The 26,723-nt window shown below is 44.0% G+C and overlaps 1 protein-coding gene across 1 annotated transcript in view; it reads left to right on the top strand.

Moving 5' to 3' along the window:
* LOC126199261 (myrosinase 1-like) overlaps positions 1-11,624 on the top strand; it is a 149,526-nt gene extending 137,902 nt beyond the window's left edge. The window contains exon 11 of the mRNA XM_049936065.1: positions 11,058-11,624. Coding sequence (XP_049792022.1) covers positions 11,058-11,235 — 178 coding nt within the window. The 3' untranslated portion in view covers positions 11,236-11,624. The remainder of the gene's footprint in view (positions 1-11,057) is intronic.
* The last annotated feature ends 15,099 nt before the right edge of the window (positions 11,625-26,723 follow it).

Below are 26,723 nucleotides of genomic sequence, written 5' to 3'. Positions count from 1 at the left end.
TCTGTTCCTGTGTATACCTGAATACATCTTGAAACACGGAGGTCAACTTAAAAGCATCAAACTAACGATATAACTCTAACACCTAGGTACCATAAATGAGGCAAAAGCACAAAAAGCAGTAGCAAAAGATAATATAAAATAATTTACATAGTCCCTAAATTTCAATAAGGAATGAAGCCAAACGATGACTTACGCTGTCAGATAATTAAATGTTGGTGTCTCTTTTATCTAAACAATGAAAGTTCAGTATCCGAAATTTTCGGACTAGTATGACCAAGGAACAAATGCTCTTAGATGACAATATTTGCTGCTATACAGTCGTGAGCCAATATATTAGAGACGGCTGCTTGGTGTTAGAGAGGCCCTTGTCACGGGAAATGGAATAGTTCCGTTGGAACTTATTATTCTATCATGTACATACCACGAGCAACTTGTCACATTAACAAAAAAAAAATGCTGCACATTGTTGACGTGTCTGAAGCAATTGAGGAAATCTCCACAGACACTAGCGCAATTGTATAACGTTTCTGATTACTTGAACTCATTCCTGCTGTATACATCTTGAACGCCAGTGAAAAATATAAGTGCTTGTTGGGCACTTTTCCGACATTTCTCTGTGAGCTGTGGGTGGTGGTTAAGCAGTCATGGATGAGGATGGCTCCCGACGCACCACACGCGTCCTGTGGTGCGGGAATACTACGCACTTCTTGAGAGATATTTCCCCATCAATTTATTTTGAGCTATGATTTGATGAAGTCGTGACAGACAGTATCAAACCAGTAAGAAGACTTATCACCGCCATCACTTTCTTCATTATCGTAACCAACACCATTTTATTCATCTATCATCACCATCTCGTACAATTTGCTGCCAATGGAATGGCGTGACTGGAAGTCAAGTCTCGCCATTTCCTCCAGTGTTGCCACCACTTCTCCCACTACCAGTAAGAAGACTCACCACCGCCACCATTTTCTTCATTGTCGTAATCACCACCATTTTATTCATCTTCATTATCATCACCATCTCGTACAATTTCCTGTCAATGGAATGGCCTGACTGGAAGTCAAGTCTCTCCATTGTCTCCAGTGTTGCCACCACTACTCTGCCACTGGTCTGGCCTAGTCTTCTACATGTATTGTTCCACTTTTTTTTTAGTCACTTATCATTTAGATTTTGCCTGGATTTCTCGCTGTCCATCTTCATCTAGTGCATCTCCTTAGGCATCCTCGTGTCAACAGTTATATATTCATGTGCCCATACCATAATCATCTTTGCTTAATCTTGTTCAGTATGGGTTCCTCATGCTACAAAATAGGAGAAACAAAATAGAAAAATATTATGTAGCTACAATGGTCTTTTCTCTTCTTTTGCACTTTTATTACACCTATTCAGTATCATTTCACTGGCTCGCCCCTTACTTCCCTCCCTGTCCTTCATGGCCCAGAACTAGCATATCACCTTCTTACTTTTCTGAGGGATTTCTTTATTCAATACCGTTTCTCTCACATGTCTCACACAGCTATCAGCTAGCCTTATACGTTCTGTTCTCTGTGACGTCTTCCGTTTTCCTGTATTAAACTCCACAAATGCTAGAAACTTCCTCATTGCCAACGGGACGTTAAACCCTAATCTTCCTTCTTCCTTCACTGAAACTTCTCACTGTACTCAACTAGTCACCATCTAGAGTCAGGCTTATGCAGTTCTCATTTCCCTCTGTACTGCAGTCATAACTCTCTACAGGCACTGCGTACTCAGCTCTGATCTTTTCTACACCTATTTCATACAACCCCAGGACTTCTTCAGTTCCTCTTCCACTTTTATCCGTTTCCAGTCCATACGCCGTCTCCTGTGTAGCTCTATTTTCCTTCGCTTCTCGATTTGAATTAAGTAAATGATCCACAGCTCTTTGAAGTGTTCCTCCCTAGTTCTCATTCTTATAAACCGCTTTTTACATTCTCCTATTTTTCACCTGTCAAAAGAAGAAACAAAACCGCTGGGTGTGTTCAAGAAGTGGTAACTGGAGACATTACGATGAGAAGCTTTGGTGGACTTATGAAGTTAAAGAAACTGTTCAGTATGAAAACCTGTGAATCCCGATTCACTAAAGAGTCAAACTCCAGTGTATAAAAGCAACTTCAATCACCTGAGTACAAATGGGTTAATATGTTAAATATTTTAAGTCAACGAAGCAAGCGAGATAAAGTTTGTTAAAGGTCTCAAATTGTGCTTAAAGTTTGTTGGAAGTATCAAAGTGCTCTCATTATAAAACAGTCGATCTATTTAGTCTGCGCAATTTGCGCTCCATTTCAAGCGCAACCAAATTTTTCAATCAGTCAATGTTTATGATGTCATATCTCTTGAATTACCTGTCGTGCAGTGATATAATTCTGCAGGTACATCCACTGATACATGCAGGTAATGCATGCAAAATATGTCGTGAATATGTTTTCAAGTGAGGAAAATAAATTAAAACATCACCTCCTAGTCTGATGTTTACAGCGTGCTGCAGCACGGTTTGGCCGCGCTGTTGGAGGCGCCATGTCACGAACTGCGCGGCCACTCCCGCTGGAGAATCCAGTCCTCCCTCGGGCATGGTTGTGTGTGTTGTTCTTAGCATAAGTTAGTTTAAGTCTAGGGACCGATGACCTCAGAAGTTTGTTCCATTAGGAATTAACATATTTTCTTGCGTGCTGTCCCCCCTGCGGGTTCGGGAGTTAGAATGTGCCCGTGGTATTCCTGCCTGTCGTAAGAGGCGACTAAAATGAGTCTCAAACGTTTCGGCCTTAATGTGACGGTCCCCTAAGGGGTTTGACCACTACATTTCAAAATTTTCCGTTAGTGCGTACCATTTGGGGAAGGACGCCTTATGTGGTGCATCTTAAATCCATCTTGCCCTAAGATCTGGCACACCCGATATTGTCATGGAGTTGGATTTACACTGAGCTTCCGACAAAATCAGCTGCAGTGCGTTCCGGGTAGCATACATTTCCTCCATTGTGCACTTCCATCTTCGCACTCGTGATATACATGGATATTCAACACCTGACATCCAGCACGGTAGCCAGTCCGTTGTGGTGGGGTCGTCATGTACCCTCTTGGTGGTAGCCCCCTGACTACACAGGGATCACACTACTGATGCCTGCTACCTCCCCACGTATGCTGAGGAGTAGATGCCTATCCTTCTGGGGCATCAGGGCTCCAGGCAAAGGCCATCCTGCTAGGTGGTCTTTGCTGTGGATGGGTGGGGCCCGTGGGGAGAGCCATTTGTCAGAGTCGGTGGCATCAGGGCAGATGACCCGCAATGAAGCGTGGTACATAATCTCTCGCTGGTGGACCTCCACCAGCAGTCTAAGCGATTGAGGTCTAACCTCAATGGCAAGAAATATGATCCGAGAGCATTTCCCTCCCTGGCCACGCCATGAGAGGAACGTATGACTAGAGACGGCAATAAAGATTATTCACCCCGGTACCTCGTCTGTACGCGAGTTGATGGTGAATCATTTATGTCGACGAAGCCTCAGTTTTTTGTGGATCATTTAGAGGACAAGTTTGGGGAGTTGGACGGCTTGTCCAAAATGCGATCTGCGTCAGTTCTAATCAAAACAGCATCCTCTGCCCAGTCACGGAGGTTGCTCACTTGTGACAAGTTAGGGGATGTTTCAGTTACCATCACGCCCCATAAGAGTTTAAACATTGTCCAGGGTATTATATTCCACAGGATCTTCTTCTGCAGTCAGATGATGAACTATGTGCCAACCTAGAATGACGAGGTGTTCACTTCGTCCGGCGCGTCCATCGGGGTCCGAGGGATTAATCAGGTAACCACTGGTGCCTTCATCTTGGCCTTCCAGGGTGATGTCTTACCCGAAAAGGTCAAGGTGATGGTTTACCGCTGTGATGCGGTGTTTTAAATGCTGGAGTTTTGGGCATATGCCATCCTGATGTACTTCCGGCATCAAGTGTCAAGATTGTGGACGTCCTTCGCATCCCAATACTCCATGTGCCCCGCCTCCCATTTGTGTTAACTGCGGGGAACACCATTCCCCCTGCTTGCTGGACTGTCAGGTATTCCAGAAAGAACGGAAGATCATGGAATATATGACCCAGGACCGCCTGACCTACACTGAGGCTAACCAGAAATATGAGAGGCTACATCCTGTGCCAATGACGTCAACCTATGCAGCTGCTGCAACAACGGTTCTCCCCTCTCCTGTGTTGTCACATACAGTTGGCTCTATGATCCTTCAGAATCCACCGACCTCCTTGATTGTGGGGGGCACATCACTCCCTGTTGCTCCTGATCCATCTACTTCAGGACCAACACCCCCCCCCCCCCCAACCATCAGAGACATCAGTTCCCACTTCCCAGCCAGGGAAGTGTAAGACTTCTTAGGCTCCTATCGCCAGGAAGGGGTCCCTTGGGGACCTCGCTTCGAAAGTTCCGACCAGTGGAAAAGCAGACACCCACAAGTAGCTGAAACATCCACCAGTCGTTGGTCATAGGGCCTCACAGTCGTCGTCCATCCCTGAGACTGACCCAGTGAAGCCCTCCCAGCCAGAACCACCGAAGGCACAGCGCGAGAAGCAGAAAAAGAAAAAGGTTCCCAAGAATACCAACATTGTGGTGGCACCCGTCCCACACTTCCTACAAGCTCAGCGTCTGAGGATGAGGTCGAGATTCTGGCGTCTGCTGAAGACCTGGATCTCGCCGGACCCTCGGATACAATGGATGTCACTCATGCGGGTACTGAATTGGTGGCAGCAAGTGACCCAGCGGCGTAATCTGCCTCCCCAGTCACTTTACGCCTTTCTCAGCTATAGACAATATCATCCTCCAGTGGAGCTGCAGCGGTTTCTTCCAACATCTTGCTGAGCTCCGACAACTTCTCAGCCTTCACCCTTTCCTTGGCATTGCTCTTCAAGAAACTTGGTTTCCAGCAATGCGAACCCCTGCCCTCCGTGGCTATTGGGGTTATTATAGGAACAGGGCGGCTTATGAAAGGGTATCTGGTGACGTCTGCATCTACGTCCTTCACTCCTTTCACCGCGAGTCTGTCCCTCTACAGACACCTTTAGAGGCTGTCGCTGTTTGGGTGTGGACACCACAAGCTGTTACTGTCCGCACTCTTTATCTTCCACCAGATGATGATGTCCCGCAGCATGTCCTGGCTGCACTGATAGCCCAATTGCCGCCACCTTTCCTGTTACTGGGCGACTTCAACGCCCATAACACTCTGTGGGGTGGGTCAGTGTCAACAGGTCGAGGCGCCACCGTTGAAAATGTATTGACACAGCTCAACCTTTCCATTTTAAATGATGGTGCCTTCACACAGCAGGCCGGAGTGGCTGAGCGGTTCTAGGCGCTACAGTCTGGAACCGCAATACCGCTATGGTTGCATGTTCGAATCCTGCTTCAGGCGTGGATGTGTGTGATGTCCTTAGGTTAGTTAGGTTTAAGTAGTTCTAAGTTCTAGGGGACTGATGACCACAGCAGTTAAGTCCCATAGTGCTCAGAGCCATTTGAACAATTTTTTTTTGCCTTCACACATTTCAGTGTCGTGCATGGCACGTACTCAGCCATCGATCTTTCAGTCTGCAGACCCAGCCTCTTACCGTCTGCCCAATGGAGTGTGCATGATGACCTGTGTGGTAGTGACCATTTCCCGATTTTCTGTCACTGCCACAACGTCACTCTTCTGGGTGCCCTTGCAGATGGGCTATGAATAAGGCTTCCTGGGACTTGTTCTCCTCCACTGCCGCTATTGAGCCTCTTTATAATGAAGCCATTGATGCGGTGGTTCACTCAGTCACCACCAGCATCGTTACTGCCGCAGAATCTGCCATTCCCCGCTCTTCTGGGTCCCCTCGGCGGAGGATTGTGCATTGGTGGTCGCCTGCAAACGTTGAGGCGATTAAAGATCGGAGGCGGACGCTCCAGCGTCACAAGCGGCATCCCTCATTAGAAAACCTCACCGCCTTTAAACAGCTCCTTTCTCGGGCCCGCCACATCATTCGCCAACACAAGCAGGAGTGCTGGGAACGATATGTCTCCACCATTGGCCTCCATATCTCTCCATCCCAGGTTTGGGCCAAGATTAGGCGCCTCTATGGCTATTGGACCCCTGTCAGCGTCCCTGCGCTGTCACTGAATGGAGCGGTTTGTACTGACTTCGACATAATTGCAAACCTCTTAGCAGACCATTTTGCTCTCAGATCCACTTCTGTGAATTACCCACTGGCCTTCCGCTCCATTAAAGAGCGGTTGGAACGTTGGAGCCTTTCATTTCACACCTTCCATCTTGAATCCTGCAATGTTCCGTTCAGTGAGTGGGAATTCCACAGTGCTCTAGCCGCTTGCCCTGATACAGCTCCCAGGCCAGATCGCATCTACTGTCAGATGCTGAAACACCTCTCAGTGGACTGCCAGAGACGCCTCCTCGACCTTTACAACCGTATCTGGGTCGAGGGTGAGTTTCCGTCGCAATGGTGGGAAAGCATTGTTATCCCCATTTTGAAACCTGGCAAGAACCTTTTGGAGGTGGACAGCTACCGCCCCATTAGCCTCACCAACGTTCTTTGCAAGTTGCTCGAATGCATGGTGAGCCAGCGGTTGAGTTGAGTACTCGAGTCTCGGGGCCTTCTGGCTCCGTCTCAGGGTGGGTTCCATAAAAGCCGCTCTGCCGCCTACAATCTGATGAGCCTGGAATCAGCCATTCGTACGGCCTTTGCCGGCCATCAGCACCTCATCGCTGTCTTTTTTGACATGCGGAAGGCGTACGATACGACATGGCGCCATCACATCATCTCTACACTTCATGGTTGGGGTCTTCGTGGTCCACTGCCGATTTTCATACGAAATTTTCTGTCGCATCGTACCTTCCGCGTGCAAGTCGCGGCCTCCCATAGTTCCCCTGAGTTCAAGAGAACAGGGTACCACAGGGATCTGTCTTAAGTGTCTGCCTGTTTAGAACTGCAATTAACAGGTTCGCTGCTGCGGTGGGAACGTCTGTCTCAGATTCCTTGTATGCTGACGACTTCTGCCTCTACTGTAGCTGCATTGGCGTTGCAGCTGCTGAACGTCAGCTGCAGGGTGCTATCCGCAAGGTGCAGTCTTGGGCTGTAGCGCATGGCTTCCAGTTTTTGGCTGCTAAGACTTGCGTTATGCATTTCTGTCAGCGACGCACGGTTCACCCTGACCCGCGGCTTTATCTTGATGGCGAACCTCTTGCTGGGGTGGAGACACATCGGTTTCTGGGTGTGGTTTTTGATGCCTGGTTGACTTGGCTCCCACATATTCAGCAGCTTAAACAGATGTGTTGGCGGCATCTTAATGTTCTGCGATGCTTGAGTCACAGCAGCTGGGGCGCCGACCAATCTACCCTCTTATCACTCTACCAGGCGTTAATCCAGTCCCGTCTGGATTATGGGAGCCTGGCTTATGTCTCAGCATCCCCTTCTGCATTGCAGGTGGTGGACCCAATCCTTCACAGCGGGATCCGACTTGCCACTGGTGCTTTCCGGACCAGCCCTGTGAACAGCATACTTGTGGAGGCAGGTGTCCCTCCACTGCAGTTACAGCGCCAACGCTTACTGGCCACTTATGCTACACATGTTTGTAGTTTGCCCAGGCATCCTAATTATCGTCTCCTGTTCCCTCAGTCGGTCGTCCATCTCCCAGAACGTCGGCCCCGGTCGGGTTGTACGATTGCGATCCGCATCAGAGAGCTTCTCTCCGGGCTTGGGGTTTTCCACCTCCTTTCTGGGCCCCCGTGCGTACACACCCATGGTGTGTGCCCCGCCTTTGCTTTCGGCTTGAATTGGCACAGGGCCTGAAGGACTCACTCCCTCTGGAGGCCTTCCACCGCCGCTTTCTTTCCATCCTTGCCACATATCAGGGCTCTGGCGTTGTTTACACTGATGGTTCGATGGTTGCTGGTTGTGTCGGTTATGCTCTCACTCTAGGGGACCATTACGAACAACGCTCATTCCTGGCTGGCTGCAGCGTTTTCACTGCTGATCTGGTCGCCATCTTTCGTGCCCAGAGTATATCCGCTCCTGCTCAGGTGATCCTTCGTTATCTGTAGCGACTCCCTGAGCAGTTTATGAGCTATCGACCAGTGTTTCCCTCGCTCTCGTCTGTTGATGGCTGTCCAGGTGTCCCTCCATACTCTTGCCCGTTGCGGTCGCTATGTGGTCTTTGTGTGGACCCCTGGTCATGTCGACATCCCGGGCAATGACGATTTTGACCACCTGGCCAAACAGGCCACCAGTGAACCAACTCTGGACATTGGCCGCCCAGAGGCTGATCTGCGAACAGTCTTACGCCACAAAGTTTTCGCTCTTTGGGACGCTGAATGGGGCGATCTGACCACACCCAATGAACTCCGTGCTATCAAGGAGACGAAGACTGTGTGGCGGTCATACATGCGAGCCACTCGCAGGGACTCAGTTGTCCCTTGGTCGGCTCCGCATTGGCCACACCCGGCTGACGCACAGATATTTACTGCGCCGTGAGGAGCCGCCTCTATGTCGCTGCGGGGCGTCTTTGACGGTGGTCCACATTTTGTTGGCCTGTTCCCTTTTAGATGTGCTCAGGCAGACATTTGCGCTGCCTGATACGCTCCCTGCCCTTTTAACAGATGATACTGCCATGGCAGGTTTAGTTTTGCGATTTATCCGGCCAGAGGGTTTTTATCACTTAATCTGAGTGTTTGTCTTCTTTTGTGTTGAGTCTGGCCTTTGGCCTACGATTTTAGACTGAGTTTTTAGTGTGTTTCTCGGTGGTTGGCTTTTCCTTTTTTATCTCTATGGTCGGCCAAACACTGTCACACTCTGTGTGACTTTAGTTCCTTCTGTCTCGTCTCTGTCTAAGTCTTTCTTGTCCTGTGTCGTCTGCCATCTTTTCCATTGTTCGTTTTTATTCTGTATGGGTGTTTGAAATTTAGGAAAAAGGGACCGATGACCGTCGCAGTCTGGTCCCTTCAATCCCACAAACCAACCAACCAACCTGCGTGCTGTTTTAAGCAGAAACTAGTTTTCCACGTATCTAAATATCTATGAGGTAACATATTCTAAACTGTGTAGTACACTGACATAATTTTGCAGGTACATTCAGTGGTATATATGGATTCTGCCTGCATATTGTGTTGCGAAAGGAGTCCCAAAGAAATTATAAGTTGAAACATCATGTCTGAGGCTGACGTTTTACTGTATAAGGAACGAACATGTAATAAACGATAAACGTTTTTCCTTTCATCATTTTGTGGGCCGTGTTAGTGAAGAAAGTTTCGTAAAGGTTTGAGCAGTTAAAGTTCGTGCAGCTACAACACGCACTCCATTCACCGCCTCCGCCTACCATCCTGCTATGAGGTTCTGAGGATAGTCAAAAACTGACCGAAACCGATTACCATCAAAATAAATGTTTTTGCGGTCGAGTCTGTTTGCGTTTGTTTTTAAAGCACATTTATACCGGCCTTGTTCTCCAAGAGAAACGTTGTGAAAACTGCGTTATATGTGATGTTTGTTGGAAGACACTGAGTGTTCTCTTCCTTAAATAGTGGATGAATAAATTCCGGCTATTCACATGTTGCCAGTAGTGCTGTCCCAAGACAAAAGCACAGTTTATAACTGTAATACTTGTTTTATTGCCTGAAACTCTGAACCTAAGATAATACCTATTAACGAGCATATTATAACAGCATTTTAAATTTTTAAGTTCGGTCAATAATTATGCGAAATACTGAAAATCCAGTTTTTGCCCTAGGAAGTCGTAAGTAGGCAACTTGCAACTGTTACCGGATTCCGGTATATTCCATTACTAATCTTGACCACGGTTTCGAAAAGGACATCAGATACCATGGTAAACGGAAAATGGAAAAGAGGGAGACACAAGGAGTGGTTGTAGAAAAAGAGTGAATGGGTGGAAACATGGGTCGAGATAATAGAACTGGAGAGTAAAGGAAATAAGAAAATACTGTGTAGAGTGATCAGAAACAGGAGAAGAGGAATGGCAGAGTCAAGAGGAGAACGAGGACACAAGAAAATGGCAATTCATGCGGCGATCACTGGGACTGACATAACAGGAAACAGAGCGTGTCTGGAATGACCTTGATAAGTGCGTTGATACCTATAGCCCTATGAAGACCCTTGCGGATTCGGAAACAGTTTTGGTTTGAAGGTCATAGACAATTGTTCTATGTGCTGTACTGGTGCTTCTTTTCCACATCGACATGTGCAGTGACAAAGCGACAGACTCATTCTCTACTTTTAAAACATACTGTCATCCAAACAAAGCTGTTTCTCTTGAATTGTGATCCAAACTTACTCTTTATCTCATAGTATCTGACACACATGTTTTGGATTTCAATTTTGTTTTCAATTTGTTGAAACCAGTATTACGCGTGTTCAACTGTGTTTCTTATCTGAGACACAATCTACCAGAGACGATAACTACTCCAAGTTGGTAAAAATTAATACTGTTATAATTAGACACAAAGGAATTACACTTTAGCTGCCAGTGGGCATTGATTTACATCATGGGGCAAGTTCAAAAATTATCCCAGACTTGGATTCCTGCTTACAACGCAGATGTGCTGACCACTACGCCATCCAGACACAGTGGCCACTACAACTACACGAATTACCACAGCACGCCTTCGACATGTCCGAAAGAACAGACACAATGTGTCCATTACATAGTTAGACAGTATACTGGGCCGGCTGGGGTGGCCGAGCGGTTCTAGGCCCTACAGTCTGGAACCGCGTGACCGCTACGGTCGGAGGTTCGAATTCTGCCTCGGGCATGGATGTGTGTGATGTCCTTAGGTTAGTTAGGTTTAAGTAGTTCTAAGTTCCAGGGGACTGATGACCTCAGCAGTTAAGTCCCATAGTGCTCAGAGCCCACAGTTTACTGGCGATAGTTGACACTTAATTACGACTGTGGCTACGGAATTAATCTTAAACTCCTTTTGGTGCCCAGTCGTATCGTTATCATAAATATATTTACTAACTTTGCAATCGCTGAATAATTCGACTGTCTCTCTTCTGTCTGCCTGCAGGGAGAAATTTGGCATCTACCACGTGGACTTCGAAAGTCCCAACAGGACACGCACTCCCAAAGGGTCTGTGGAGATGTTCCAGAACATTACGGCGACGCGCGAGATCCCAGAGAGCTACTTCAACTCTACTACATCCAACGAAACGTCTGCTGCGATGCGGCTCGGAGTGCACCTCTGAGTAGCAGGGTTGATCGCTGTTGTCCAACTGATGTTTGGGGTTTTCATCTAAACGAAAATTCCGAGAACCGCCTCTGCGCGTGACTGAGTGTAACTACAATCAGTGGAACAGAATGCGATTTAAACTATTTTGTGTTATCATTCCGCTTTGGGCAATATATTCTTACTCATTGTGTAACTTAACTACCTGTCTGCTTCTCTCTACCTGAGTGATTCTACCTAAAACTGTATACCAGACCGTCTCAAAAATGATTACCAAACAAATACCTAACTTAAACACGTGTAATGTGGACAACTTACGATTTGCTCAACACTGTCTGCAAATTGAAGCTAACTGTTTCTATAAAAATGCACTGCTACTCTGAATGTAATCTGAATTCTGAAATAAATGTGTAGCTGAACTTACAAAGAAGTTCCTATCCTTCAAGTGTATTTCCACATACCGTGTCTTGACAAACATTTTTGCAGATTTCTCGAAAGCAGCGCTCAGTATACAGCAGCGAAGTAAAATTAAACAACCAAGACTGAAAATTCCATACCACAGAGTGCAATGTGCGTATGTACATAATAAACTGAATAAAGGGTAGGAACTTTAATTGATAAGAAATGACTTCCGACAAAATTGAAATGAATCTGTATATTCAAAAGTAAAGCTTAAAAGAATGAAATTTTCACTCTGCAGCGGATTGGGCGCCGGTTAACTGAGCTTCGGTAATACAATCTCAACAACACAAAACAATGCTACGCTTTCGCGCCCTTACCTCACTTTCGCAGCACTCCATAAAAATTCGCTATTAATCTCCCTAGTTTCTGTCTCCATAATTACATCAAAAATATTCATACTCAATTCCGTCAGTCTCATATCTCACTTATAAAGAAAATTTCCTGACCATCTTTCAAAATACGGCTCAACTTAGAAAGCGTTTAACTTTGCTAACTCTCTCAGGAAGAGACGGTGTAGCAACACAAAGATATTGTGGCAAAAGTCAAAGATTACTCAGCTACATGGTTTTTGATTGTGTGAGCTATGCACATCGGTATTTACGTAAGAAACAGAATTTACAGAGTGACAAAATGGTATTATGTATACTTCACAATCGTCATCAGCTTACAGGAAATTGGCTCATCAATGCAGAATTTTGCTTGTCATCTCGTATGTGTAAGACTTCGGAAAACCTCATGTAGACCAATCTTGCTGCAAGTATTCTTTTCGCCCTTCCTCAACTACCATTCTAATTTTGTTTCAGCGAAGACAGAGCTGCAACAGTGCATTGTTTTACTCTTCTTTACATATTTTAATGACAAACAACATCTGTTGTTAAACAAAACTAAATTAAATATGTTGCACCATTACATAATGTTAGTTTTTTGTTTTTAAATTAATGAAGTATACTGATGATAATAAGTGGATAATGTTAAGGATGTTTCTGATGAATACTGATACGAATAGCAACGCATTTGCAATTCTTGGTGTACGCACCCACATCTAGACATGATGTTAGCAGCGTGAAAAGACACCTCCAATTGACAAGCTGATTCCTAGGTGGGGCAATTGTTACGATCCAAACAAAAGTAAGAGGATGTATGTTTGAAGTTAGAGCGTGAATGACTTGGGCATTAGAGTGCGAAATATGAATATCACATTAAAAGCGCGGAGGGAACAGATCCAATAGCGTGCAATTCTAAATCATTATAACCTTATATCAATACCAGGTTCACTATTATAACGCACCAATCCTGTTTTCTCATACACTACACTTCATACACTATGCCGGTCAGTAATACTAAACAAGACAAGGTAACAACTCCAGTTCGAGAATGAATATAGCACACCTCAGGTATTACAAGCAAATTACACCAGCTTACATGTACTGTAGAATTATGATCATTATAGCAATTCGCGTAACATTTAACTGATGGTACTAAGTACTAGTGTTAAATACAGTTTGACTACAATTATACCATTTGATCAACATCTGTAAAGTCACTGTACGTGCCAGCTTTTCAGATGTCAGGAAGATTTAATTCAACATGTATTCGAATTTCAGTGATTTTCTATATCAAGTCTGTCTCGTGCAAGCTACTGAAACTCAAATTCAAGGATCACTAAGAATTTGTTTTTAAAAATTACATCTTCGGAGTTCATGAAATTCAGCTTTCTAACCTAGTGCGTACAGTAATCGACAGGAAGATATTATATCAGCCAGCTGGTTTAGTCATTTTTATATCAGACCTTATTCTTGCTTATTATTTGTGAAAATTAATGAGAATAATTTCTGACAGAGACAATAAGATATTTTGGTCATCAGCTGTTGTCGGCAAGACGTGTAACACATGGATCTCCAAACATTCAACGCCTGCCGAATGGCGATATTTGTCGATGATTCTCATTCGTGGCGATAATTTTCCGTATATATATATATCTTATAAATTATAGAGTGCAGCAATCAGTCGTCCTTTTTTAGATTTTATTACGCAAATCCAGATTTCGGCTAGTAGTTAGTAGTAGTCCCTGTTGTTCGGGCATCAGTCACATTTCTTTCAATACTGACTGATTGTGACTGACGCCCGAACAACAGGGCCTACTACTAACTACTAGCCGAAATCTGGATTTGCGTAATAAAATCTAAAAAAGGACGACTGATTGCTGGACCCTACATACATACATATATATATATATATATATATATATATATATATATATATATATATATATATGGAGATATTTTATCTCATTGTGACAGAACAGACACGTGATAATTCTCTTAGGTATTTTTCTTTTCAGTTCGACAATTACCAACGTTTATTTTTTGACATATAATCGAGCTCTCAGTACATACCCAAATAGACAACTCCGAACTCCGATAGATTTACTTGCAGGTAGCAGTAAAGAACCAAATACATATACTGAGTCTCATTAGTAAATACCCAAATTCACAGCTCCAGTGGATTTACTTAAAAGTGGATTTGATTCGTGTAGGGGATAACTAGAAATTCAACATACTTAAACACGGAGACGCAACTATTAACAGTTTTCGAGAAAATCGTGTTTGAAGATTTTAGGCGTCTTTGTGGGTTTTATGTGGTCGCTAGCATTGAACGATCCCGCGACCGAGCTAGTAAGAGTGTAGTTTTATCATCGCGAAGTCTCTGGATCGAATCTCGCTTCCGGTGCCTTTTTATTTCATTCCCTGTAATTCTAATAACAGACATGCTTTGTACGCGACGAAATTGTGTGAAGATGGAGAATTGTTTCTGAATGTAGACCATGGATGTTCAGCAAACGACATATTGAAAAAACCATGCACATCCAAACACGCAGCTTTCCTTACTTGTGCTGTACGCCGCGATAATTATTAGTACTCCTGTTTCTATGATTAGCACCAACCTGATTAGTGCAATCCCCTATGGATTACACATTAGCCTACATTTATCACAAATGTAGTTGCAATGATGTATAAAAGGGTTATACAGGTTTGAATGAAAGTTCTTGTGATCTGTGTTTTTATATTCAATCTCCTTACGGAAAACTATTCCTACTTCCAAGACAAACGAAAATAATAAATGAATCATTAAGTAGTGATAAATTCAACAGTGACAGTAAATGTGTTGTTAGAATTACATGGGAAGGATGGAAAAAGATACACCCGTGGTGAGGTTAGACCAAGAGATTGTGACAATTAAGTGATTAGTACCCTCTACCATCGAGCAATCCCCGCCAGGCAACACATGGTTGTAAGTCGTCTTAAAATTTCTGCAGATGATGAAATGGAAAGATCTTATGTATTGTGTTTTGTAATATGATACTGCAAGACATGTTTGCTCTGTTTCCCGTTCCATGGTTTGAGCATGGGGCGTGATAGGAGCAGAAGGACCAGTCCTCCAGTCGTAATGCTGCCATCTCTGTTGGTCAACGTTGGCGTTAAAACGACGGTAGTTTGTCAAAGAAGGCCTCCCAAAGCGAGTGACTCGATCCTACATTAATAACTGGAACAAATGGAATAAATAGTGTTAACTTCTAATCAAATGAAATACTAATAGTTCATTATTTAGCTACGAACAGGTGAAATATGTGTATATGAGTTGTTAATGTTCAGTACGTGCCAATGTTACTGAAGTGTAACGGTTATTGTAATAAAGTTGTTAAAACAAGAACGCAATATTTTTGAACATTCTTCGTGAATCACTTTAAGACTGTTTATGACTGAGCGACTTGAAAATCCTATTGTGTGTCAGCCAAATGAAGTTTTCTAAGAGGAAGTTTCACTTATTACGCAACTCAAGCTTAAATCCAGGATAGTAGCATCTCTGATTTGTTGAAATTACGCGTTTGTGATTTTGTGAACATTATTTCGAACGAAGGTGATCTGCCCAAGGCCTTTTCAAGGCTAGTCGAACTTCGTATCTCTACCGAAGTCAAGAAATATAAAGTACATGTTAAACGCAGTTTTCGAGTAACAGTGCTTATTCACAAGTCAGAGACAATCTTTGTCACAAACGCGAAGCTTAAGTTAGCGACGGTACCACTATCTTTGAATGTTGTAAGTTACGCTGCCTGTAATTTAATTTAAAAAAGGTTTCTCATTAAGGTAAGAACTCTGATTAATAATATTATAATATTCAGGAGTTAAAGCAATTGCTATGACACAACCGATGGTCAAAGGATAGCGTTTTAGTACTCAAAACCTCCTCGATCCCGGGTTCGAACGCCACCGCTTAAATCTTGAATGGAAATCATCGGCTACGCGGTCAAAGAATTAAAGTATAATAAGTCATCCTCATTCCACCAACAGCCTTGTCAAAGAGGGTGGAGGAGAGGACAGAGGTTCAGGGCACTCTCTTGTCCTTCGGGTGGGAAACTTCCTCCAAAGGCGGAAGAATCAGATACGATCGACGGGATGAGGAAGCAGAAGGTGATGGAAAGACGCATAATGTATTCACACAGGATATGTGGTCCGTAATTTCAAAAAGTGTCATGATGATCTCTCCATTGGCAAAATATTCCGGAATAGTCTCTCATTAGGATCTCCGGGAAGGGACTGCCAAGGGGAAGGCGACCATCACAAAAAGATGGAATAACGTTCTACAAGTCGGGGAGTGGAATGTCAGACGTTTCAGTGTTGTAGGGAAGCTAGAAAAGCTTAAAAGTTAAATGTAAAGACTAAATCTAGATGTAGTGGGTTCAGTGAAAAATGGAAAAAATTGGAAAAGACAAGCAGTTCTGGTCAGATGAGTACAGCAATATCAAAAGCTGCAGAAAATGATATACGAGAACAGGACACCTAATGAATATAAGGGTAGGGAAGAGAGTGTGCTACTGTAACCAGTTCAGTGACAGAGTTGTTCTTATCAAAAAAATATGGTTCAAATGGCGCTGAGCACTATGGGACTTAACATTAGTGGTCATCAGTCCCCTAGAACTTAGAACTACTTAAACCTAACTAACCTAAGGACATCACACACATCCATGCCCGAGGCAGGATTCGAACCTGCAACCGTAGCAGTCGCGCAGCTCCGGACTGAGCGCCTAGAACCGCGAGACCACCGCTGCCGGCTCTTATCAAAATCGACAGCAAACCGACACTGACAACGATAGCTCAGGTACACATAACTGTGTCACAAGTCGAACATTATGAGGTAGAGAAAATATATGAGTATACTGAACGGGTAATTCAGTACGCAAAGGAAGATGAAAATCTAATAATGATGGGGAACTGGAATGCGGTTGTAAGGTAAGTAGTAGAAGGTAAGGTTACGGGAGAATGTAGACTTCATACTAGGAATGGGAGGCAAGAGAGACTAATTGAGTTCTGCAATAAATTTCAGCTAGTAATATACACTCCTGGAAATGGAAAAAAGAACACATTGACACCGGTGTGTCAGACCCACCATACTTGCTCCGGACACTGCGAGAGGGCTGTACAAGCAATGATCACACGCACGGCACAGCGGACACACCAGGAACCGCGGTGTTGGCCGTCGAATGGCGCTAGCTGCGCAGCATTTGTGCACCGCTGCCGTCAGTGTCAGCCAGTTTGCCGTGGCATACGGAGCTCCATCGCAGTCTTTAACACTGGTAGCATGCCGCGACAGCGTGGACGTGAACCGTATGTGCAGTTGACGGACTTTGAGCGAGGGCGTATAGTGGGCATGGGGGAGGCCGGGTGGACGTACCGCCGAATTGCTCAACACGTGGGGCGTGAGGTCTCCACAGTACATCGATGTTGTCGCCAGTGGTCGGCGGAAGGTGCACGTGCCCGTCGACCTGGGACCGGACCGCAGCGACGCACGGATGCACGCCAAGACCGTAGGATCCTACGCAGTGCCGTAGGGGACCGCACCGCCGCTTCCCAGCAAATTAGGGACACTGTTGCTCCTGGGGTATCGGCGAGGACCATTCGCAACCGTCTCCATGAAGCTGGGCTACGGTCCCGCACACCGTTAGGCCGTCTTCCGCTCACGCCCCAACATCGTGCAGCCCGCCTCCAGTGGTGTCGCGACAGGCGTGAATGGAGGGACGAATGGAGACGTGTCGTCTTCAGCGATGAGAGTCGCTTCTGCCTTGGTGCCAATGATGGTCGTATGCGTGTTTGGCGCCGTGCAGGTGAGCGCCACAATCAGGACTGCATACGACCGAGGCACACAGGGCCAACACCCGGCATCATGGTGTGGGGAGCGATCTCCTACACTGGCCGTACACCACTGGTGATCGTCGAGGGGACACTGAATAGTGCACGGTACATCCAAACCGTCATCGAACCCATCGTTCTACCATTCCTAGACCGGCAAGGGAACTTGCTGTTCCAACAGGACAATGCACGTCCGCATGTATCCCGTGCCACCCAACGTGCTCTAGAAGGTGTAAGTCAACTACCCTGGCCAGCAAGATCTCCGGATCTGTCCCTCATTGAGCATGTTTGGGACTGGATGAAGCGTCGTCTCACGCGGTCTGCACGTCCAGCACGAATGCTGGTCCAACTGAGGCGCCAGGTGGAAATGGCATGGCAAGCCGTTCCACAGGACTACATCCAGCATCTCTACGATCGTCTCCATGGGAGAATAGCAGCCTGCATTGCTGCGAAAGGTGGATATACACTGTACTAGTGCCGACATTGTGCATGCTCTGTTGCCTGTGTCTATGTGCCTGTGGTTCTGTCAGTGTGATCATGTGATGTATCTGACCCCAGGAATGTGTCAATAAAGTTTCCCCTTCCTGGGACAATGAATTCACGGTGTTCTTATTTCAATTTCCAGGAGTGTAGAACACTTTGTTCGAGAATCGTAAGAGGCAGACGCAGACTCTCAAAACGCCAGGAGACATATGAAGATTCCAGTTAGATTTCTTCATGGTCACAAAGAGATTTCGAAATCACATATTGTATTGTAAGGTGTACCCAGGAGCATATATAGAGTCTGGTCCCAGTTTAGTAGTGATGAAGAGTAGGCTGAAGTTTAAAAGATTAGTCAGGAAGAATGAATACACAAAGAAGTGGGATGCATAAGTACTAAGGAATGAAGAGATGCGCTTGACGTTCTCTATGGCTACAGATACTGCAATAAGGAATAGCTCAGTAGGCATTTAAGCTGAAGAGGAATGGACATCTCTAAAAAGGGCCATCACAGAAGCTGGAAAGAAAAACATAGGTATACAGAAGGTAAATATGAAGAAACCACGGGTAACAGAAGATATACTTCGGTTGATGGACGAAAGAAGAAAGTGCAAACATGTTCAAAGAAAGTCAGAAATATAGAAATACAAGTTTGTGAGAAATGAAATGAATAGGAAGCGCAGGAAAGCTAAGACGAAATGACTGAAATCGAAAAAGAAAAGATTGTTGGAAGGACTGATTCAGCATATGGGAAAGTCAAAACAATATTATGTGAAATTAAAAGCTAGTGTGGTAATAACATTGAGAGTACAATGGGAATTACACCGTTAAAGGCAGAGGAGAGAGCGGATAGGTGGAAAGAGTACATTAAAGATCGCTATGAGGACGAAGATCTATCTGATGTCATAGAAGGAGAAACAGTAGTCCACATAGAAGAGATAGAGGATCCACTATTAGAATCAGGATTTAAAAGAGTTTTGGAAGATTTAAGATCAGATAAGACAAAATGGATGGATAACATTCCATCGGAATTTCTAAAATCATTGGAAGAAGTGGCAATAAAACCAATATTCACCTTGTTGTGCTGAATGTATGAGTCTGCCGATATACCATTTAGCTTCCGGAAAAATATCATCCAAACAATTCCGAAGACTGCAAGAGCTGACAAGTGCCTGAATCACCGCACAATCAGCTTAAAATTTTATGCCTGCAGGTTGCTGACACGATAATATACAGAAGAATGGAAAAGAAAATTTAGGATGTGTTAGATGACGATCGATTTGGCTTTAAAAAAAGTAAAGGCACCAGAGACGCGGTTGTGACTTTGAGGTAGACAATGGAAGCAAGGCTTAAGAAAAATCAAGGTACCTTCATAGGTTTTGTCGACCTGGAAAAAACGTTCGACAATGCCAAATAGTGAAAGATGTTCGAAATTCTGAGAAAATTATGGGTAAGCTGTGGGTAGAGACAGGTAGTATACAGAATGTACAAGAGCCAACAGCGAATAATAAGGATGCATGACCTAGGAGAAAGTGCTTGTATTAGAAGGGGTGTAAGACAGATATGTAGTCTTCTGCCCCTATTGTTCAATCTACATACAGAAGAAGCAATGATGTAAATAAGAGAAAGGTTCAAGAATGGAATTAATATTCAAGGTGAAAGGATATCAATGGTAAGATTCGCTGATGACATTTCTGTCCTCGGTGAAAGTGGAGAAGAATTACAATCTGTTGAATAGAATGAACAGTCTAATGGGCACAGACTACGGATTGAGAGTAAATCGAAGAAAGGCGAAAGTAATGAGAAGTAGCAGAAATGAGAACAGCGAGAAACTTAACACCAGGACTGATATTCGCAAAGTAGATGAAGTTAAGAAATTTTGCTACATACGCAGCAAAACAACCAATGACGGACGAAACAGGAAGGACATGAAAAGCAGACTAGAACTGACAAAAATGATATTCCTGGCCAATAGAAGTCTACTAGTATCAAAAACAGGCCATAATTTGAAGAATAAATTACTGATACTGTACGTTTGGAGCACAGCATGGCATGGTAATGAAACATGGACAGTGCGAAAAGTGAGACAGAAGAGAACCGAAGCCTTTGAAATGTGTTGATACAGAAGAATCTTGAAAATTAGATAGACTGATAATCTAAGGAATGTGGAGGGTCTGCGCAGAATTGGAGAGGAAAAGAATGTATGGAAATCACTGATAAGAAGAAAGGACAGGATGATAGGACATCTTTTAAGGCATCAGGGAACAACCTCCTTGGTAGTAGAGGGAGCTGCAGAGTGTAAAAACTGTAGGGGAAGACAGCGATTGGAATATATACAGCAAACAATTGAGGGTGTGGGTTGCAAGTGTTACTCTGACATGAAGAGGTTGTCACAAGAGAGTGATTCGTGGAAGGCCACTTCAAAACGGTCAGACGACTAATGAGCCAAAAAATAAGACAGAAAGCGCAGACTAATTGATGTCATGATTAGAGGTTTCATTACGGTCTTTTCCACAGATGATTTCTGATAGACCAGAGATAATTACGGTGTATTCTTCACATGAAGTGAATGTCTTTGTGTTACTGAATCAAGATGGTATCGACTAGACAGAGGTAAGTTGATTTTTATAATCACAGATATTTCAAAAGCTATTGATAACAACTAGTTAACATCCTCGACGATTGACAGCCAAACTGAACCAGCAAACTGATTAAAAGATAACTTCGGAACTATTCAGTGGTGTGCGCCTGCGGTACGATTTTCACAGTGTTGTAACAGCACATCGTGTCTGACCGCTGCACATTTCGTTCACCAGTGAGAAGAACGGGGAGCCACTGAAAGATCTAGCGCTTATGAAACCAAGCGGCTACTCACTCGACTGCAGAATCCTTAATTAATAGTGATCATATGAAGTAAATATGTATATCTAAAATTTCAGATTCTATTTTCTCGGAAACAATTGAGAAGTGCGTCCTCCTGATTCCGTATGTTGATATCCTAGTCGTATTCTGAAGATCCTCTCAATAAATCAGATCACTGGTAGAAGTTGGTCTGGTGCCCTTGATAGCTCACGTCTTCACGTCTTACATGTGCAACGCTTCATTTGCAATTTGGGTCAATATTAAGGTCTGATTAACAAAGAAAAATTTAACTGTGTTTTGTTTTTTATAAACATATAGCACCAACAAAAACATGTGTCCGATACACTCTAGTATGGTTTGAGTTTGACTATTACTCAGAGACGAACTTTCAGCGGCATCTGAATCCACACCCAGCTGTATTAGTAGTTGCCGGACTGGCCACATTCTGCTGCTGTTCTTCCTAACCTACCGTTCCAGACAGTGCCACTGCGCTCAGCTATGATCATCTTCAGCTCAGAAAGCTTCTAATGCTGCTTTGTGACATCGTTTTAGTACCAACCCAAGTTATAAGTCATAATTACGACATGTCTTTCATTTCAAATTACCTATTTTTTAACTACAGAAGGCCAATTTTATGGAAGATTCAGTTAATCGAAATCAAAATAGGGAATCTTCATACATTACCGGTTCTGTTCGCATTGAAGTCGTGTTGGGAACACTTTTATTGATCAGGGCCACTGGTCGGCAATGTGATTGACTTCAGTCCGGCCCGCGGAAAAATTAATGGGAGGGAGAATGAGGTGCTCGCATGTGTTCCGCCAGACATTCGTTTTCCGGATATTTCCGCCAACTCTCGGCTCACATCGCGTTTCCAGCTCATTTCGCAGACCAGTGAAAGTTTTGCTTCCTCTGTGCATTACATTTCATTATCGCTGGATTTGGACAACAAAGAGAAAACGTTTTCAGTCTGAGCACTAAATTTAATTAGTGTTCTAGAAAAAACCAATGTCTTTGCAATCATTTTATGAGCAGTATTTTTGGGATAATATTTAAAAAATGCTTGCTAATGATGTTTCACATATTAAATATCAAACACTTGAATGAAGTTCTTTTGGTAAAAATAGCAAAGTAACTTCTAATTGCTAATCTACTTGGATTGTGTATCTCACTGCCATATATTGTTTCCCTTTTCTTTCTCGTATTAACATTAGTAAATAATTATTGTTGTGGACGTTTAGAACATTGCTACTATTGAAACTGAAAGTAATTTATAATGAATTAGCTGCAACGAGTTGTTTTTATAATCGTTTATCTTTCCACGATGGCAGTTCAAGATTAAATGTTAGTGAACATTTTTGTTTATTTATCAACGGGGTTGCAGAATTGTGCAACGAAAGCTTTTAAGACTGTTATCGTAAAACGTCTGAAGTAAACACACAATGTTCGCGGTGCGTAAATAAATATAAACATCTGAAAACGGAGTTGATACGAAATGAATATACTCTCCAAAACACGTGTTCTGAAGCATAATTCTTTGGCGTGGCGTGGCGTGTGCGTCAACCTATAAACGCTAACATCATGGATGCTATAATTTTCACTTTATGCGCTGAGAGCGCTGCTGTCGCGTCAGGTGACGAGGCTGCGAGAGAACTTAGGAAAATACTTTAACCCGGCCCAGGGGTCACCAGAGTTTGCCCAAGCCTCATCTCGACTAACATGAGGATAACAGAACTACAACAATCACGAAAAAATGCCAAAATAAAAACTGAAAATTAAGTTGTTGTTGCATGCGCCAAATGTTTAGTGGAGTACAAATCAAGAATCAGATTTTGTAAAGGTATAGTATTTCAAAAGTTATCGATGAATGTATATAGATGCTTTAATTAATTTAAAAAAATCTTTTACATAGTACTAGCTATTTAAGTATTTTACCTCCATCACTTCAAAATGCTTCTTAATAATCATAACCAGAAATGTGGCGTGTCGTAGATTATATTACATATTCCTGCATCACGTGGCATGTGAAACGGATGTTCTTTTACTACTGTGTTTATGTCGGCTTTAATTAGTTCTGCGTACATCTATATGTACACATACAAGTGTACTCCACACTCCACCCGAGGCTGTGTTACTTTTCGTACCAGTATGAGACCCCCTATTCCTGTTCCAGTCACCTATGTCTCTCGGGATAAACAGTTGCTGCTAAGCCCCAGTATGAACTCGAATCTTTCTAGTTTTATTTTCATGGGGTTTTGGAGAGATATACATAGGAGGAACTTACATGTTGGGTGACTATTCTAGGAGCGTACTATATCGGAACTTTAACAATAGACCGTGCCGTGATGCAGAACACCTCTCTTTCAGTGACTGCCACTGGATTTAGCTGAGCGTATCCGTGATGCTTTCGCGGTGTCTAAGTGAACCTGTAATGAAGCGTGCTACTCTTATTTGGATCTTCTCTATCAGTCCTATCTGGTACACATTACAAACTGATGAGTAATATTCAACTACTAGCCAAACGAGTGCTTTCTGAGGTACCTTCTTTTTTGAAGGACTACATTTCCTGAGGATTTTTCCAATTATTCTATCGGTCATCTGCCTTACCCACGATTAATTTTATGCGGTCTTTCCACTACAATTCGCGTACTCCTAGATATTTTGTGGAAGTAACTACTTCCAATGATTATTCTGCAGTCGTGTAATCATACAATAAAGTGGCTTTCTGTCTATTTATTCGTAATACGTTACATTTGTTTATGTTGAGAGTCAATAGCCACTGCCTGCAACAAGAGCCGGTGCTCCGCAGGTCTTTCTGTACTTCCCTACAATTATCTAGAGTTGCTACTACTCTGTATACAACTGCATCATCCGCGAAATGCCTCATGGCACTACAGACGTTATCTACGGGGTCATATATAATGTTGTGGATAGTAATGGTCGCTTGGGGCATGGAAATTGGAAATTTGTGGTAAGTTCCTATGGGACCAAACTGCTAAGGTCATCGGTCCCTAGGCTTACACACGACTTAATCTAACTTAAAGTGTCTTACGCTAGGAAAAACACACACACCCATGTCCGAGGGAGGACTCGAACCGCCGACGGGGGGAGCCGCACGGACCGTGGCAAGGCGCCAGAGACCGCCCGGCTACACCGCGAGGCGTTGTGGCATGTCCGAATTACTCCTACAGCTGCAGACTTCTCTCCGTTCAGAATAATACGCTGTGTTCTGTTTTCTAGAAACACTTAAATCCCGTTGCACAGTTGATCTGATATTCTGTGCGCTTGTATTTTGTTCCTTCGGTGGCAGTGCCGAATCGCATCGAACCTTTCCGGAAGTCAAGGAACACGGCATCTACCAGAGCGCCTCTATCTATTGCTTTCTGGGTCTCGTGGGCGAACAGAGTGAGCTAGCCTTCACACGATCGTTGTCTTCAAACCCATGTTGGTTCCTGCACTGGAGATTTTCATTCGCCAGAAATGCCATAACACGCGAGCATAAGAATTTTCCGTAATTCTGCGACAGACCGACGTGAGTTCAGTGCGACTGTTCAAAGACCCTTCTTGAACACGGGAATGAGCAGTGCTTTTTCCCAGGCATGACGTATGTTCATTTTTTACGTTTTGACTATTTTGGCTGTGTCAGAATCTAAAGTGTGACATGATGGACCTTAGGTGGAACTTGCTTTACAACTTGGCGTAGAATGACGTTGTTAAGCTTATTTCACAACGAAAGGGAAATGTTGTTGGAAAAGACATTATTTTTTTATATGAATACTTTTCAACTTTAGTTATTGACACAACTTCTTCCTTCATTGCACGGCACTAAAAAAAATGGTTCAAATGGTTCTGAGCACTATGGGATTTAACATCTGTGGTCATCAGTCCCCTAGAACTTAGAACTACTTAAACCTAACTAACCTAAGGACATCACACACATCCATGCCCCAGGCAGGATTCGAACCTGCGACCGTAGCAGTCGCGCGGTTCCGGACTGCGCGCCTAGAACCGCTAGACCACCGCGGCCGGCTGCACGGCACTGATAATGGAAATATCTTTCCGGAAACTGTCAGGAAATAAAGTTCAAAGAAGAAGTGTAGCTTTCTGGTGAATCTTCATGTAAAAATAATGAAAAAAACATTATTTATATTCTGATTGAACTGCTCAACTGATGATATATACGATGGTTAGAGCTAAAACAGTGGCAACTATTTTTTCACCCACCGATATAAACGAATTACATGTTGGCACCTGTTACTGTCCTCCAAAGTAGTCACCAGCGCTGTGTAGAACCCGTTGCCAGCGATGTGGAAGGCTTAGTATACCGTTAGCGGAGCCTGTTATGTTGATGGTGCTAATGGAGCAGTCTACTGCCTGTCGAATCTCTGGAACAGTTCTGAAGCGAATGCCACGAAGTGGTTCCTTCATCTTCGTAATCAAATCAAAGTCGCAAGGGCTTAAGTCCGGCGAGTATGGTGGATGGTACAGTGCTTCCCAGCCCCATCGACCGAACAGAGCAGCCACAACTTGCGCTAAACGCCCCCTCGCATTGTCGTGCAATATTATGCGTGAGTTGCGCAGAAGGTGTCGCCTCTTCTTCCGCAAAGCTGGTCGCCGGTGATGCTCCGAAAACGGACAGTAATACTGTGCACTGACGGTCTGTCGTTGAGGAACTTAATGCGTTAGGATAACACCATCACAGTCGTACACAACAATCACCATAACTTTAGACCGCTTCATTCGCACCATCAACAGAACAGGCTCTGCTAACTGTGTACTACGCCTTCCACATCGCTGGCAGCGGGTTCTACACTACGCCCGTGACTTCAGTGAAGGACAGTAACAGGTGCAAACATGTAACTCTTTTTTATCGGTTGTGAAAAAATAGTTGCCACTGTTTAAGTTCATCTACATCTACATCTACATTTATACTCCGCAAGGCACCCAACGGTGTGTGGCGGAGGGCACTTTATGTGCCACTGTCATTACCTCCCTTTCCTGTTCCAGTCGCGTATGGTTCGCGGGAAGAACGACTGTCTGAAAGCCTCCGTGCGCGCTCTAATCTCTCTAATTTTACATTCTTGATCTCCTCGGGAGGTATAAGTAGGGGGAAGCAATATATTCGATACCTCATCCAGAAACGCACTCTCTCGAAACCTGGACAGCAAGCTACACCGCGATGCAGAGCGCCTCTCTTGCAGAGTCTGCCACTTGAGTTTATTAAACATCTCCGTAACGCTATCACGGTTACCAAATAACCCTGTGACGAAACGCGCCGCTCTTCTTTGGATCTTCTCTATCTCCTCCGTCAACCCGATCTGGTACGGATCCCACACTGATGAGCAATACTCAAGTATAGGTCGAACGAGTGTTTTGTAAGCCACCTCCTTTGTTGATGGACTACATTTTCTAAGCACTCTCCCAATGAATCTCAACCTGGTACCCGCCTTACCAACAATTAATTTTATATGATCATTCCACTTCAAATCGTTCCGCACGCATACTCCCAGATATTTTACAG

The sequence above is a fragment of the Schistocerca nitens genome, chromosome 8 (assembly GCF_023898315.1).
Source record: "Schistocerca nitens isolate TAMUIC-IGC-003100 chromosome 8, iqSchNite1.1, whole genome shotgun sequence".
Classification (NCBI taxonomy): domain Eukaryota; kingdom Metazoa; phylum Arthropoda; class Insecta; order Orthoptera; family Acrididae; genus Schistocerca; species Schistocerca nitens.
Note: the sequence above shows the minus strand (reverse complement) of the source record. Positions and strands in the feature narration are given on the sequence as shown.